Genomic DNA, 13,160 nt, shown 5'->3' with positions numbered 1-13,160 from the left:
CAACTTCTTTGTTCACAGATATGCAGTTTCCCATTGATGTAAAAACTGTGAGGAGAGATCATGAGTTTTTAGATGGAGATGCAATTGAATCACTGTTCAGGTAAACATTAATCATGGATCATCTTTGATACCCCCAGCCCCCCAGTGACTTGTTACTCATCTTTTCATGCCTCTGCTTTTGTTAGAGAGGAACAAAGTCACCAAATCTGTGACCAAAGGGAATCACTTCAGGACACAGTTTAGTGCCACTGAAATTGGTTGTTTTAGGAATTAAAAGGTAAAGTAAGCACATGTCTGCACTTCCTCTTCAGCCAAGCTCTCAAGGATGTTACACTGAGCATTAAATACATTTTTTATGATGTGAAATGGCTGCAAGCTGATTAAAAATAACCAGTTTCCTGCAGGCATGGCAGGCTGCTCTCTAGGATCATGTGCAATGGAGTGCAGGAACTTCCTCTACCTCCTGTTCCAGCAGATAGACAGAAAAAAAATTATCTGCATGAGATCTGCTCTGTTTTCCTGAATATTTTTTGGTGAGAAGCAAAGGTACTGGTTTGAAGTTGTTGCTTTGCCACAGCTGTTCAGAGCACACAAGTGAACCTGCACTGGCAGTGCCCAGTCAGGCTCAGGGCCCTGTGGAATTTCCCCAGGATCAGAGCCAGGACAGTGTGAGGCTCCTGCTTCAGCTGGTGCTGCAGTTACTGCAGCTCCTCATCAGGAGATTGTTCAGCAGAGTTTCTTCCGCAGAAATGATGGTTTCTAACACTTAGGGCACTGCAAAGTTCCTCTCCTGGCGAGGTGTTCTGGTCCTTTCTGAGCTCCTGCTCTGCCTGCCCCAGAGCACCAAGAGGAGTTGTTCACACTCACATCTCTAAAGCACAGCAGATGTTAGAGAACTTTGGGTATATTTTGTTTCTTGGTGTCACTTCTGTCCTGGGTGCTCCTTGGAGACTCTCAGTGTGCCTCCTGTTGATGCCACCTATTGTTTGACATCTAAGTGATTGACTAATGTGGGGACCTTACTGATTCCACAAGCTTTAATTAAAATGATAGATAATGAGTCCTTCCAGAGATACAGGTTAACATCTTTATTTTAATTTTTTTTTTTTGAGGAGCCCACACAGAATTTCATTTATTGTCAAAATCTTAAATCAATATGAAGATATTCACAATCATTAGCACTAATAATATGATTTTTTTAAATTAAAGGATTGATTATTGTTTTCTCTAGTTTTAAGATGGCAGAACTGGAAGTGTGAACATCATGGTGTTGTTATTGGTGCTGGTTTTGGGGGCCAGTGTATGGGAGCCTCTAGCAGAATGTCACTCTGACAATAGTGAAGACTCTCTGGTAGAAGATCACAACTAGTTTGGTGCATGTTTGTTTTCAAGCAATAAAATAGCTGAAATGTAAAACCCCTGTGTTTTTTCTCAAACCCTAGAAGGTTGAACACATTGAACAAGTATGCATCAATGAAAGTGGAAATAAGCCGTGACAGGAATCGGGTATGTCTGTAACATACAGTTCCTGTTCTGATTAAACATGTGTTGAGCTGTTGTATCAAACACCTGGGTTCAAAAGTGCATGAAGGATTAGCAATTCCTGAACATTCTTTTCTATTCCATCCCACAAAGCTCTGCTATTTGCATGTTATGTTGAGAAAACATAGGGATGGAGATTGCTGCTACATAATGTTTGAAACTTTGCAAGGTAGGTTAGGGGTGGCTTTTGAAACACTTTTAAAATTTGATTTGACACAGGTTACTGTCCAAAAATTCACTGGGGGAGGAGAAGTTGCCCCAAAGGCCCATCATGGCTATCATTGCTCTCCTATGTGGTTTTCCACCTTATTTAACTGCTGAAAGTGAAATTTCACTCCTGTTGACTACACAAAGAAATCTAAAGGGCAATCCAAATGCTCAGCCCATACAATCTAGGTAGGTTTTAGCTGTGCTGTCTTTGTGCTCTGCCACTGCAGCTAAATCAGAGTGGTGCCCACAGCTTGGCTGGGCAGCCCCAGCTCTGCCAAACCTCTGAGCCACTGGAGATTAACTGCAGGACTAGGAGAAAATAATGCCAAATTCTGGGAAAATGTCTGGGATTTGGAGAGTTCTGCTCTCTCTTGGGGCAGAATGGGGCAGGAGAAGAGGCAGGTGGCTCCCATCTCTGCAATGTTTCACTGTCCCAGTGTTCCCTCAGAGTGGGGACAATCCAGCAAAGGGCACCTGGTGCAGGTGGGAGCTCCAAAAGGGTGCACAGGTACTGATGCTGCCACAGCCCCACAGCTAAACACGTCTTTACCTGAAAATGGATGGGGTTTGGTCACAGAAGTGTGAGAGTGCTTGATTTGTTTGACTTTAGGAAAGGCAGTGTAAACCCAATACAGTCATCTTTCAAAACCCTTGGATTTGCCACAAAACAGGATTTTTCACCCTTAGATCAAATCTGTCACTTTTTCCTGTGGTCAGCTTCCCAGATTCATCAGCATGCTTGGGCATCATTTGTCAGCATGTTTTTCAACTAACTTAGGGCAGATCTTCAGTGTCTGCATGGTCACATTTCCCTGTGTTGGTTGTGGGGGTTTCGGAAATCGGCAGAAAATTTAAGTCTACTTTATATATTAAACTGCTTTTTGTAATTTAAAATTTGCCAAACTTTGCCCTTGAATTTGTGTTGTTTTTTTTTTTCTCCTTCCAGAGTGATGACTCCGAGGATGATGAGCCCTGTGCCATCAGTGACAGGTGGGCCTACGAGAGGTGCAGCCAGCGCTGGTCTCGCGTCGGGAGCCTGGCAGCTCTCCCAGCAGAGCAGGGGGCTGGAGCTCCCACCCCGGTGCTGAAAACCATCAGCAATGAGGACAGTGTCTGTCTGGATCGTGGTGAGAAGCACGATGTGTCCTCAGTTCACAGCACCAGCAGTGCTGACAGTGACATTGTTAACTCCCAGAAACCTTTTGAAGATGTGGAAACCAGCACGAGCTCCTCAAGGTGTTCCTCAGTTAAGGTACCTTCACTGGACTCTGCTTTTAGTTGTTCTCCTCCCCCCAGTGAGTTTTTAAATATCACCAGTGAGGAGAAGCTTTTGGATAAGTCACCATCTAAAAAGAGGAAGAGCCTTCTAAAGAAAATGGAGAAGCTGCACTTAAGGAGCTGCAATTTAAGGAGTGGTCAGTCAAAGGCCAAACCCATAATAAGTGAACCTGTTCTTCTGGAAGGACTTAATGAAGAAAAGATGAAGATGCTGAACTGTGTAAATATTTCTGACCTCTCTGGCATCCGAACAAAGAACAATTCCTCCTTTTCTCCCCAGAGCAGCAATAGCAGCAATCAGTCTGTGAACAGCAGCACAGGGAGCACTGCAAGGCCTGTTACAAAACCAGGCAGCCCCTGTGAAGGAAGGAGGATGCATGCAGAGCACATGGACACCAGCAAGCTGCTGCTGGGGAACGATCTATCCCAGCAAAACCTAAAAAATGACGTGACATTACCAAAGAGCCAGATGTTTCAAATACCACAAGGCCACAAACCTGGCACTTTCCCCACAGTGCTTACAGACAGCTCCCCATCTGCAGACAGCTCCTCTGTCAACTGGAGGACTGGGAGCTTCCACGGGTGCAGGAGGAGCAGGAGCAGCTCCAGGGGTGCCAGGAGCCCCGTGCTGGGCAGGGATCAGAGGCTCAGTGTGTATGACAACATGCCCAGCCCCGAGCTGCAGGGCCTGGAGCAGCTCGGCGACGATGACGTTTTCTCAGAGCTGAACAGTGTCATTGCAGATGTCAATGGCCTCAAAAAGCTGGTGGATCAGTGGACTGAGAAGTTCTCAGATGATGGGGATTCTGACTTTGCTAGTGACTTGGCCTCTTTGTGTCCACCCTCCCCTAAGGAAAGCTCTGTTGAAGCAGAGGGCTCAGAAGATAAGGCAGCAGGGGAGGCTGGGGGAGAGAGCAGCTGTGGCCTGGGCAAGGAGATTGGTTCTGCAGAGCTGGCATACATCACAGACTCTAAAAACACCAACAGGTCAGCCATCCTTGGGTTTGCTTTTGATTCTGTCCACTCAAATATAATTGATTTACCAGAACAGAGTCTGTCCTAGGCAGCAGTGTCTGCTGGTGGCAGATACTGCTCCACAGGTACCAATATCTGACCTCTGCTGAACAGGGACACTCATAACCTGCATGAGCACTCAGGAATCAGGGAAACAGTTTGTATTGCCAGAGCCCCTCCTGGATGGGAAGCACCTTGTTTAAGTGCAAATAACTTCAGGTCATTTAGAGTCTTGGGTGCTTCACAGGTGCAGGTAGGAAACAGGGATGGTGGAAATGTTCCTAAGGTTAAGCAATGTTTGTCCCATAGGCATGGGAAGCAGCACTGGTGTGTGGAAGAGAACCTGGAAAGCCTTTCCCTGCAGACTGATGGCCAGTCAGCTGCCCAGCTGGCCCGCACACAAAAGCTGGCTTTGCTGAAACTCACAGCTCTAATGGACAGATATTCCCCGTCCAGTAAGCAGGGCTGGAACTGGTAAGTTGTGTGATATTAAAACAACCTGAGCTGGAAAGAAAGGGGTTGATGTAAGCATGTGAGTTTCCTTGTCTGCCTGCACTGCACATGTTCAGGATGAAGAATTTTATCCTATTAAATTGCCAGCAGCCTCATGCTTATTTCCATGGCTCTAGGATTTCCTCTGCTGTGGGCTGTACTTTGGCCCCTTGCTGCTGTTAAGGCACATCACAGTTTCTCTTTAAGTTTGCCCAATTGCATGACTTTTTCAGGGGACCATCCCAGGGACTGTGGGACTGAGAATCCAGCCCTTCAGCACTGTCTGTTTGAACTAAACCAGTGACAAATTCAGACACTCAGAGGACTTACATACATTTTGTGATAGGGAACTGGCACTTGAATATAGAAGGAATAAAAAACCCTGCAGTCCCATAAGGGGATGGAATGTATTTCCCATGAGAATGCTTTATTAAAGTTAATTTCAGCAATGAAAAGAGGAAGTCATCCCTGTAATTGCTGATTTTCTCTCCCTCCTGGTGCTGTGTGTGTTTGGGGCTGTGACAAGGTGCAGCCCAGCCCTTTCTGATGAGTGTGAAGCAGCAGGTGCAATGTGCTGCACACCTGGTAAGCTGCATCTACTGGTTTTCGTTTCCAGGACCATACCAAAGTTCATAAAAAAGCCCAAAGCCTCGGACTACAAGGACAAAAATGTGTTTGGGGTTCCTTTACTGCTGAACATGCAGCGAACAAGCCACCCCCTGCCCAATGGCATCCTGCAAGCCCTGGAGTACCTGAGAAGCCACTTTCTCGACCAGGTATGAACTCAGGGCTGCCCAGAGGAGCTCTGGGCCATGAGCAGATCTGCTCCAGGGAAGCAGACTCTTTTTCATGCTTTTGTGAAGGACTTTTTTACCCCTGAGGCTCTGAGTAGGCAGAAGGGTGTAGCTCTGAGCAGGTGGCCTGTGAGGAAATGCCAGTGCTGGTCCCCTCTGGGAATGCCTTTAGCCCTGTGCTGTGTTTCTGTGCCTTCCCTCAGTGAAACCCTCCTGGTGCAGGCTGCCTTTGCCTGGGGAGGTGTCATGGCTCTGCTCCCCAGGGAGGCAAAGCTGCCAATGTCACTGTTCCTCTGTTCTGTGGCTGCTGGTAGTGCCAGAGCTAACATGAGAATTAGTCTTGTTTCAGCTGAAATGCATCACCAAGCAGAGAGAAAACATTACAGCAGTGCCTGTTACAACTTTTCCTGGAGCTCAGCCGTGTGTTTATCCCCTGAGTGGAGATGGCAGAGAAGTGTGTGCTGTATATGGTGTTTCCATAGCATAGCTGCAGAAATGAAGACCTTATGACATGAGACATTAGTTAAAGAGAGCACTATTCTTCTTGTGCTTTGCCATTGTCTCGATGTGTTATGTGATGCCAAAGTGCAAAAGTGTGTGACTTCACTTCTGTGAAGTGACAATGCAAGTGTTTTTCATGTTGAGGTTATGGTATCCATTCAGGTCATATAAATAAACCAGAGAGTGTAAATATTGCCTCAGTGGCACAGAGTAAAACTGTCACCAGAATTTTTGGTGGGTTGAGCTCATGGGAAACTCCTAAATCTCTCTCAGTTGACAATCACATTAAAAAGAACATCAAAATTTCCCTCCAAATGGCATCTGCCCTTTGCCATTAGAAAAATGGATGTATCAGGTGTTACAGGGAGCTTTGTGGATCTCAGAGTCAGTTTGTGTAAGCCAGCAGCTGATGTATGTTTGTGTTTGGTGGACACACATTGGTGAATTTGAAACTTAAGAGTTGCCATGTGTGAGCACAGCCTGCCCAAGAGAATGGACATGTGTCAATGGTAGTGATTTTAAAAGGCAAAATAAGTACTTTTGTATGAAATAAAAGCCAAGCAAACATGAAAATTGGTATGTCACAGCTGATTCTGTGGGTACCAGGCATGGCTTGCTTTAGAGAAATGTCCATGTAGCTTCTAATGATACAAAAGTATTTTGGTGTTCAGTCCCACTGCCACAGGATATTTGCTATTGGAAGGAAGGTGAAGGATCACTTATTTATCAAAATTTTGATTCCCTATGACTCCTCTCTTTGTCTCTAATAATTCCTTTCACCCACAGGTCGGCCTGTTCCGAAAATCGGGCGTTAAATCCAGGATCCTGTCTCTAAGAGAAATGAATGAAACCAGCCCAAACAATGTGTGCTACGAGGGGCAGTCAGCCTTCGACGTGGCAGACATGGTGAAGCAGTATTTCCGAGACCTCCCCGAGCCCATCTTCACCAGCAGGCTCTGTGAATCCTTCCTGCACATCTACCAGTGTAGGTACCCAGAGCTGGCATTTCCCAGCTCTCTGGCCACAGGGAATAACACACAGATTTCCCAGGCACTGTCCTGGGAAAGGCTGTGAGAAGATCAGAGGAAAGAATGATAAACAATTCTTAGCCCAACTTGCTGCACCTGGTGTTGTGAACATGTGGAATGTGTTGTGGAGATTTGTTTACCTAAGGGTGGTTCCTTAATTGGCCAATGGTGATGGTGTTTTAATTAAAGGACCAATAAAGTCCACCTGTAGTGACTAGGGTATAAATAAAGCAATGGGTTTCTTAATAAAAAAGAATTAGCCTTCTGAATGATAGAGTCCATATGTCATCTTCTTTCCTGTCCCCTATACCAAATACTGCCATTTTCCAGTGCCTTGGATATGTTAATATTCAGCTGTACAAGGCAGTGGCCAGGCAGGAGTCGTGCCAAGTCCCCTGCAGTCAGAGGGGACAAGGCAGGCAGGGCATTTCTGACAAGATGAGTTCCTGTGGCTCTGGACCTGGGAGCTTCCCTTCAGCCTCCTCTGAAGCAGCTGGTTCTCTTCTCTCAAGGATGAGTGTAAGGAAATGCTGCAGCAACCCCCTTAAACTGTGCTTTTAAACAGTTATTTCCTCATGCAAAATTAAGAAATAACCTGGTCCCCTTGTTCATGGCATGGCATAGCTGCTTGAGCAAGAAGACCTGATATATTGATGTATTTCTTTATTAAGGTGCCCAAGAACAGCTGCTGTGAAACAGCTGGGAAATGCCAGCAGCTTTCTGCCTGTGCTCACACTGTTACTGTCCTTGAGACTCAACCCAAAACCCAAGGAAACTCAAAGCTGAAATATTGCATTTAATGCAGTTTAAACAGGTTCTCTTCCCAGTACTTTGCCCTCAAGGAATTCACTTTCCAAAAGCAGATGGACTGGGGAAGGACCTTGAAGTAGGGCTGATAATGTTGTTAGGACAGACAAGTTTCTTCTGCTTCTGAGAAAAGCTTTTGAAAGACAAATTGTGAGCTTTCTGAGAGGACTGGTATTGCAGCCTAACCCATGTGGCTTTTATTGACCTAAGTCAGTGAGCAGCTGCTGTTCTGTATGCAGTATAGGTTCATGAAAGTTCTGTTGGATTTTATTTCATCACCTGCCAAGGTTTTAAAATTTTGTCTGAAAATTACTTATTTGTTTGAAATAAGTTTTCTTCTTGCATTCACAAATCCTCCTTTGTAAGGAGATCTACAATTCCCATGTCCAAAGGATTTCTTCCAATTATTGTAATCCGGCCACTGTCTACCTCCTGTCTCTTGTTTTGGGAGAGAAACAGCAAATGCCCAAGTTCTATTCACCCCTCTCACCCATCTTCTGGAGCAAGAGCACAGGTTAAATTACTCTTTTGGAGATAAGAATTATGCTGCTTTCACCAAGGAGTGTGTTTTGTGTGTTCTGTGTATGTGCTTCTACCTGAAGGGAAGGACAAGTGATCTTGTGCCCTTTGCAGTGGTGTTTGTTAATTGGAGAAATCTTTGTGCTGGGGATGTATGGCAGGATGAACCAGACCCACCCTCCTGCCAGAGCTGTGTGGCCAGACAGTCTCACTGGGGGTTTGTGTGAATTAAAATCTGTTGGCAAAACACTGCTCTCTGAATTGAGTTATCTGAGAGCATCTGTTCTCTTCGTGCTTGAAGCTGAAAGGAAAAGACAGTAGAGCAGCTCCAGAGTATCACTGCAGAGTAATATTTTATGGGGAGACAGCTCCTTATTTGGATTGTAACTCAGTTCAGGATGTGTTCCTTAGCATGGTGTTCAAGATAAATGGCAAGTCAGGCAGCAGCATCCCTGGGTGTGAACATGCACCTGACAGGCAGCAGGAGAAATGGTTCATGTTTGGTGGGATAATGGCCTTGCCTTGTCTGCTGTGAGCTTGGAACAAGGAAATGGATGGACCTACAGGCTCAGGGCCCTGCTGGGGACCCTGTGATGGATGCTCCTTCTGCAGGTCACGAGGGGTTTTTGTCATGGTCTGTGTTTTCAGGATTCTTGTCATGGTTTGTGTTTCCAGACGTGCCAAAGGACGAGCAGTTTCAGGCTGTCCAGGCTGCTATTCTCCTTCTCCCAAAGGAAAACAGAGAAGCTTTGAAAATCCTCCTGTTCTTCCTGCGAGACGTGGTGGCTTTTGTTGAGGAGAACCAGATGACCCCAACCAACATTGCAGTTTGTCTGGCTCCTTCTTTGTTTCACCTCAACACTCTGAGGCGGGACAGCTCCTCCTCCTCTACCAGGTATTGGCACTGCTGCTGTCCACAGTGCTCTTGCTGGAGCAGTGCTTTCTGTAGCTGGCCTGGGCTCAGTGTCTGATTTTGAGGGGGAAATGGGCTGTGTGTGCCATGGGTTTGCCTTCAGTCTGGTTGCTGAGGTGCAGCAGGAGCTGCCTGCAGTGCATGGAGCAGTGTGGTCACTCTGCCCAGTGCAGAGGCTGTGCTAAGGCCCCATTGCTGTGCTCCTGACCATTCTCTGTGTGTGTGTCCTTCACCCCTGGTTGCTCAGGAGCCCAGCATGAGGCTCAATGCTAGCTTAAAGTGGTGCTGGCCATTGGAAATGTGCTCCTGCACTGCCCACCTGAGCCCAGGTGTGGCCTCAAGGCCCTGCAGATACCTGGCAGATTGAGGCAGCTGCTGGCACTGGTTCTGCTGGGTGATAAGGGGCTCATTCCTGCCAAATTGAGCCAGGAGATTCTGTAAATTTATCTTAAGAAGTAAAAGTATCTGGGTTGCATAACATCCCCTGTCTGTACGTGCAGGGAGGAAGGTGCCCTTGGGCCAAAGCAGACAAATAATCTCTGAGAGCATTCGTGCCTTATCTGGCTCCTGAGGCAGGGCTGTGTGCTGTGCTGGGCTGTGGACAGCCAGACCCGGGCAGGAGAGCCCAGCTGGCTGAGCAGGGAGCATCGTGCCCCCGACAGCACAGCGAGCTGAGCACTCACTTGTGGATCTACAGGGGAGGACTGTCCCAAAGCAAAGCTGTCAGATGTGCTGTTGGCATCTCTCAGGCTCTGCATAGCACAGAGCAAGGGAAAGAAAACACTGAGGATTTTCTTTTTAATGTCACAAAGCATCAGAAAATGCCTCAGGCATGCCTGTGCTGAGCTGGCACACAGGGGAGCCACGGGGCCACCACCAGGGCGCCTGGGGAGGGGGTGCAGTGGTGGCAGCAGGTCCTGCTGCATTGCTGGGCTGTCTGAGCTCCTGGGAGCCACACTCTGGGACTTGCTCCTCTTTGCTTTACATCAGCGCTGCTCTGAAATGTTAGCACCAAAGATAGCAGTGGGGTTTTCTCTTTGTTGTCAGTGTTTAGAAGGCAGGATGCTTTGAAGCTGTAGCTCTGCTGTAACTGTGCATTAATGCCTTGGTGCAGGGTTCCCACTTCAAAGGGTTCCAGCTGACAGGTCTGACTCTGAGGAGCAGCACTCAGGACTATTATCTTCCACCCAATTTTCAAGCCCTTTGGCAGGAATGTACATAGATGAAAGTTTCAGAAGCCAGGAGTAATGATGTAATACCACTTGCATGAATTAAAAGAGGGGACTGTTTTTGAAATGTGTGGGGTGTGGTTTGGGCCAAAGGATTTAAAAGGTTCTGCTTGTGCTTTGGAGGTATCAAAGGAGCTTGATATTGGTGTAAATAAGCTTGGGGTCATTGTTGTTCTTGGCCAAGGGTGTGATGGTGTGTTTGGGGAATAAATTCCTTGACTTGCCCTTCTTGGGTGTCCATTACTACTGGTCTGTAGTGCCCTGGACACCTTTGGGATGTGCTGGGAGGGAACTGACCTTCAGTGGTCACACTGCATGAGCCCTGCATGGCACAGTGCAGTGTTTTGTGTGGTTCCCAGCACTTTGCTCACCCAGCCTCCCTCTCACCTTCCCCTCTCCTAGGTCCAGCCAGAGGAAGTGCAGCCTGGGGAAGCCAGACCAGAGGGAGCTGAACGAGAACCTGGCAGCAACGCAGGGCTTGGCCCACATGATCATGGAGTGCAACAGGCTCTTCCAGGTACATCCTTCACTGGCACCCAGCAAAGCTCTGGGCATCCTGGGGGGAGGCTGGCTTGGAGCAGCTGCTGGGCAATGTCCCTGCCAGCCCAGCTGCTGCTCTGCCTGTGACAGATGGGCACCCTGCTGCTGCCACCAAAGGGAAAATGACTGTCATTATTGCACTCCTCCATCCTCAACGTGATGGAGCTTCACTCCATGGGCTTGGGGACAGCTTAGAGAGCACCTGTGGGGCAGTGGCTGCTGTGTGTCCTGGCAGGGAGGCCCTGGCCATCCCTGCTGGAGAGTGGGTGGAAGTTCTGCTGCTGGGGCCTGGCCAGAGCAACAGCCATGCCTGTGCCTGGCCATTGACCCCAGTGATCTGACCCTGGACCTTGGCCCACAGACTGACTTCCCAGCCTGACCACGGCCTTTGCTGTCATTATGGACTTGCCTGGTGATCCTTAGACTGTGGCTGACCCTGGTTGCTGTCCCTGGACCTGATCCTGACCTCCCTTCCTGGCTGGCTCACCTTCCTGGCTCCACCTTGGACCTCATCGCCGTGGATGTGTCTGATGGATGTGTCTGATGGATGTGTCTGATGATCTTTACCCTTGGCTGACCCTGGCTGCCACCTCTGGCTCAGCCCTGGCAGTGTGGGACAGGGCAGCTGCCCTGCCAGCCCTGTTATCCCACCTGGCCCTGTCCCCTTTCCCTCAGGGGTGCTGTCCACACTCCAACAGCCAGCTCAGACCTTCTGATCCTCTGCTCCAGCTGCTTGTCTGGGCAGGGGACACTGCCCCATGGCCTCCTGCACTGACACATGGCCCTGCCCCGGGGCTCCCCCAGCACTGATTCCACAGCCAGTGCCTGGCCTCTGAGGGACACAGCTGAGGGTCCCAGGGCTCTGATCCCCGCATGCCTCAGTCTCCAGCCCAGACAGGGCTCCAAAGTGCCCCCTCCACCCCCAGCCCAACCATGGCCCTGTTTCCCCAGCAGGGGCCTGAACCCTGTGCCCAGCTCTGAGGCCCCTCGGGGTGCCCTGACACCCCTGCCCTGCACCCTCAGGTCAGCCCTGGCAGCACAGCCCTGTTCCTGGCTGCATGGCCCATGGAACAGCCCATGGGAGCTCTGGGCTACCCCTGCACACATGGACACCCCACAGCCCTGCTGTGACCATTGCTGCCCCTCGGCCCGGGGTGCTGAGACTCAGGGAGTGCCTGCAGAGGGCTGTCCCCCTCCTGCTGGAGGCCACAGCTCAGCGTGGCAGCCTCTGCCATGCCTGTGCCTGGAGGAACACCTGGGTCTGCTGCTCTGGCCCCAGAGCTGGACTGGTCACTGTGGCCACCACTGGACTTCTGCCCCTGAGGTGGCCCCGCGAGCAGGACCCGGCTGTCACCGCTGCCACCCAGCCTGCCAGCTGGCACAGGTAGGGTGGGACAGGGCCTGGCTCTGAGCCCCGGGGGCAGGGAGAGCTCCATGGCACGGGTGGGGCACAGGGAGCACAGCACACGGCTGGGCAGCTGGTGACATGCATGGCTGTCACCCTGCTGGCAGCAGCGCCAGGCCTGGTGTGTTTGTGGGCAGTGCTCAGCCACAGGGAGAGTGTTTGCACAGGTGTGCACTTGGTGAAGTGCCAGCTGGTGCCCACCCCATCAGGTGCTGGACACTGAGCAGCTGTGAGAGCTGAGCCCTCCCCAGCGCTCTGCACATGGCAGAACCAGATACAGATCCCTCTATATACAGATATATATGTACATACACGTATGTACACATGCATGTCAGTGAGCACCTGCATCAATGCAGCACCTTCTCTCCAGTGGTACCACAGCTGCATTTTTGTGCTGCTTTAGGACTCTGGAAGTTTTTTTAGGAGGCTCACAGCAGAGCCTCCAACAAACCCCAAGACAAAGGCAGGAGCTGTGGCTCCTTGTAGCTGCCCACCATTGATATGCACTGCACAGAGGTTTGAAACTCTGTAGGGATTCAAAACATTGCTGCTGAGGGGAAAGGCATTTCCCTTGTGTTTTCCTCAGAGGGAATGTAGTTTAACTGATCTGCTCCTCCCCTGGGCTTCCTGCTCCTCCAGGTAAAGCTGCTGCCTGCCTCCCCACACCATCACAGATGACATCAAAGGCTGGGTGACCTGCTCAAACCTGGCACCTAAGGTAAAGTGGATGGAGGGAGTATAGAGCAGAGTATTGTTGGGTCTGGGAGTGTGGATGGGTGGAGGGTTCCCTGGAGGTACCTTTGGGTGTTCTGAGCTCAAGGGCTTTGGCTCCTGCACTGAGAATTGCTCTGAGCTTTGCTCACACCACTTGTCTGCCTCTGTATCTGC

The 13,160-nt window shown here is 49.4% G+C and overlaps 1 protein-coding gene across 3 annotated transcripts in view; it reads left to right on the top strand.

The window, feature by feature from the left end:
• The window catches only part of LOC135453513 (rho GTPase-activating protein 7-like), a 48,889-nt gene that overhangs the window by 35,472 nt on the left and 257 nt on the right, over window positions 1-13,160 (top strand). The window contains exons 3-12 of one of the 3 annotated variants that reach the window (XM_064724645.1): window positions 19-100; window positions 1,443-1,506; window positions 2,699-4,017; window positions 4,354-4,518; window positions 5,153-5,312; window positions 6,618-6,816; window positions 8,861-9,080; window positions 10,730-10,844; window positions 11,229-12,251; window positions 12,912-12,990. In XM_064724645.1, coding sequence (XP_064580715.1) covers window positions 19-100; window positions 1,443-1,506; window positions 2,699-4,017; window positions 4,354-4,518; window positions 5,153-5,312; window positions 6,618-6,816; window positions 8,861-9,080; window positions 10,730-10,844; window positions 11,229-11,246 — 2,342 coding nt within the window. In that variant the 3' untranslated portion in view covers window positions 11,247-12,251; window positions 12,912-12,990. The remainder of the gene's footprint in view (window positions 1-18; window positions 101-1,442; window positions 1,507-2,698; window positions 4,018-4,353; window positions 4,519-5,152; window positions 5,313-6,617; window positions 6,817-8,860; window positions 9,081-10,729; window positions 10,845-11,228; window positions 12,252-12,911; window positions 12,991-13,160) is intronic. The other 2 variants (XM_064724644.1, XM_064724646.1) reach the window with 2 other exon arrangements.

Source organism: Zonotrichia leucophrys, chromosome 13 (genome assembly GCF_028769735.1).
Source record: "Zonotrichia leucophrys gambelii isolate GWCS_2022_RI chromosome 13, RI_Zleu_2.0, whole genome shotgun sequence".
NCBI classification, from domain to species: domain Eukaryota; kingdom Metazoa; phylum Chordata; class Aves; order Passeriformes; family Passerellidae; genus Zonotrichia; species Zonotrichia leucophrys.
The sequence above is the reverse complement of the archived record's forward strand: the minus strand, read 5'-3'. Positions and strand labels throughout refer to the sequence as shown.